This window comes from Populus trichocarpa, chromosome 15 (genome assembly GCF_000002775.5).
Source record: "Populus trichocarpa isolate Nisqually-1 chromosome 15, P.trichocarpa_v4.1, whole genome shotgun sequence".
NCBI lineage: Eukaryota > Viridiplantae > Streptophyta > Magnoliopsida > Malpighiales > Salicaceae > Populus > Populus trichocarpa.
In genome coordinates this window covers 7492621-7495494 of record NC_037299.2, presented here as the reverse complement: position 1 = coordinate 7495494, position 2874 = coordinate 7492621, and the positions used below count along the sequence as shown (strand labels likewise).

At 37.3% G+C, this 2874-nt stretch overlaps 1 protein-coding gene across 1 annotated transcript; it reads left to right on the top strand.

Moving 5' to 3' along the window:
* Positions 1–220: 220 nt before the first annotated feature.
* LOC112324379 (uncharacterized) lies at positions 221–571 on the top strand. Its single transcript, XM_024586827.1, has one exon. The coding sequence runs from the start codon at positions 221–223 to the stop codon at positions 569–571; it is 351 nt and encodes a 116-aa protein (XP_024442595.1).
* Positions 572–2874: the final 2303 nt, after the last annotated feature.

Sequence of the window (2874 nt, the reverse complement as noted above, 5' to 3'; positions counted from 1 at the left end):
ATTCAGATTCTGAAAGACATGTTGAGAGCTTGTGTTATGGACTTTGGAGTTGGTTTGAGCAAGTATTTGCCTCTAGCTGAGTTTTCCTACAACAACAGCTATCATGCAAGTATTGGTATGGCTCATTATGAGTCTTTGTATAGTCAGAGGTGTAGATCTCTTAGGTGAGAAGAGTTTGATAGGTCTAGATTTGATACGGGTGACTTAAAATAAGGTCAAAATGATTATGGATAGACTTCAGACAACTCAGAGTAGGCAGAAAAACTATGCAGATAAGAGAAGACATAGCTTGGAGTTTGTGGTTAGTGAGAATGTGTTCCTGAAGGTCTCACTGACTAAAGGCATTTTCAAGTTTAGGAAGAAGGGTAAGTTGAGCCCCAGGTTTATCAGAACTTTTGAGATTCTAAAGAAGGTTGGTGCAGTAGCGTACAAACTTGCCTTACTACCTAGTTTGTCAGCCATCCATCTGATATTCCATATGTCTATGCTGAGGAAGTATCTACCGGATTCCTCTCATGTTTTGGAGGCTCAACCAATTGAGCTAAGGAAGGATATGTCATATGAGGTTTAACCTGTGAAAATTATAGACCGTTAGGTTAGGAGTCTTTGATCGAAAAAGATTGTCTCAATTAAGGTAGTTTGGAGCGGACACCCACGTGAGGAGGCTACGTAAGAGATGAAGGAGGAGATGCACAATAATTACTCCCACCTTTTCGATGGTAAGTTTTAAGTTTTCTGTAAGTTGAAATTTGGGGATGAATTTCTTTAAGGGGGGACTATTGTAAGACCTAGGTTATGGCATAGGGGCTTAAAAGGCCTCAAAACCATTAGTGAGCTCAAAACAGCCCATAACTTAAGTATTTAAGAGAACTCTTTTTCTGTAATAATAAAAGAACATTAAAAGTTATCTAGTACAGTAAAAGAGAAACAACATTTAAAGAAGCAGAATGACTTTTAGAGTTTTCTCTATGAAATTCCTTAAAATTGGAAGTGGAGGCATTTTGGTTTGGGGCTGTTTATAGGACTGGTAATAAGGTAATATCATCCTTAACTCTTCAATTTTTGGATTATGAAAAATAATTTTGGCATGCTAGGGCTCGATGAATGAATTTGGGGTCAGAATGATTTTGGTGGAATCGATTATGGAAAACTTGTTAGAATGTTTTATAATATGTATCTAGACTGTTTGGGGTTAGAATAAAACTATTTTGATGTTGTTATATGTGTTGTTGAGATTAGGCAGAATCAAAACAGAATGCAGGTCGGGATTTAATGGAATTCTCGATCAAGCGGTCGACCGGTATAAGTAAATCGATCGACCGATTGTTCGATATAAGATGCGGTCAATTGTTTTGGTTTATGGTCAGTCGATCGGTTGGAGAAACAATAGCTGGGTAGGTCTATTCTGTGTCAGACGGTCAACTGGTTTTGTTGGCTTGTGGTAGTTGACATATTGAGGAGGTGGTTAATTGGTTGGTTCGGTCTGGTCAACCAATTTAAGAGGCTGTAGCATTTTCATTTATGTTTTAGTATGTTTAACGTTTAGACTTCATTTTTGATTTGTTTTTGTTTTGTTTTGAGTATCTCATATTTGTTCATTTAGGTTCTGCCGATACTGCTCGGGTCGAACCCTAATGATTTGTTTGCTTTAGTTTTTCACAACTAAAAAGAAACCACCCTCTTAGCTTAAAATGCCATCATTTTCATTCCAAGTTAATTATACTTTCGGTATATCAATTTCCAACTTTTTTTGATTAGTGCCTGAACCTTTTTTATTGCACCACTAAGTACTATTATAATGTGTAGTCTTTAATCAAGTGACTAGCCTATGGTTGTGTTCGGGTAACCTATCTATGGTCTCTGATCGGGTGACCTGCTCGTGGTTTGTGTTCGGGAAACCTATCTCTGATTGGGTGACCTACTCGTGGTTTGTGATCGGGTAACGTGCTCATGGTCTCTGATTAGGTAACCTGATCATGGTTGATTTTCTTGGTGCTTTCTAATGACAGGGTTGGCGTTTGACCTTTCTTAATAATAAGGTTGGACTTCCTGATTGCAGGATTAATCCCTGTTTGGGCGTTTCCTGATGGCAGGGTTGACATTCATCCTTCCTAGTGGCAAGGTTGGACTTCCTGGTGGCAGGTTTAAATTGGAAATTCTTGATGACAGGGTTAAATTTCTTGGTGTTTCCTAATTAGAGGGTTGACACATGTCTTTCTTGAAGGTAGGGTTGGACTTTCTAATGACAAGGTTAATTTCTTAGTGCTTCTTGATTGTAGGGTTGACATTTTTCCTTCTTGATGATAGGGTTTGACTTCCTGATTGTAGGACTAAATTGAATTTTCTGACGATATGGTTGAAATTGAGAATTCATGATAACATGGTTAAAACTAGAAAATCCTAATGACATGGTGTAATTTGAGGTTCCTAATAACAAGGTTAAAATATGGAGAATTCTTGATGACAGGGTGAAATTTAAGATTCTTGATGATAAAGTTGAAGTTTGAGATTCCTACCAACAAGGTTTAGAATTGGAGATCCTGATAATATGGTTGAATTTGAGATTCCTGATGACAAGGTTGAAAATGCTTGGTGTTTCCTGATTATAGGGCTGACACTCATCTTTCTTGATGACAGGGTTGTACTTCATTGAGATTTTTTTTGGAAAATTTATGCAATGATTTGGGATTAGATGATATGCAAGCATCCTTACCTGGTTGGAAATATAACCCTTTTTTCTTGCCATCTCTCTATTGCTTGATGGATGAGGTTTGTAATTTCTAAGATGAGTTCTCTTGGTTTTTTTACTCTTTAGCTTATATAGGTTTTACCCACTTGGCTAATGTGTTTGATTGCTTTTTTGTTGCACAACTT

Excerpts from the sequence above, each read along its gene's own strand:
- LOC112324379 (XM_024586827.1), top strand. The coding sequence starts at position 221 with ATGATTATGGATAGACTTCAGACAACTCAGAGTAGGCAGAAAAACTAT.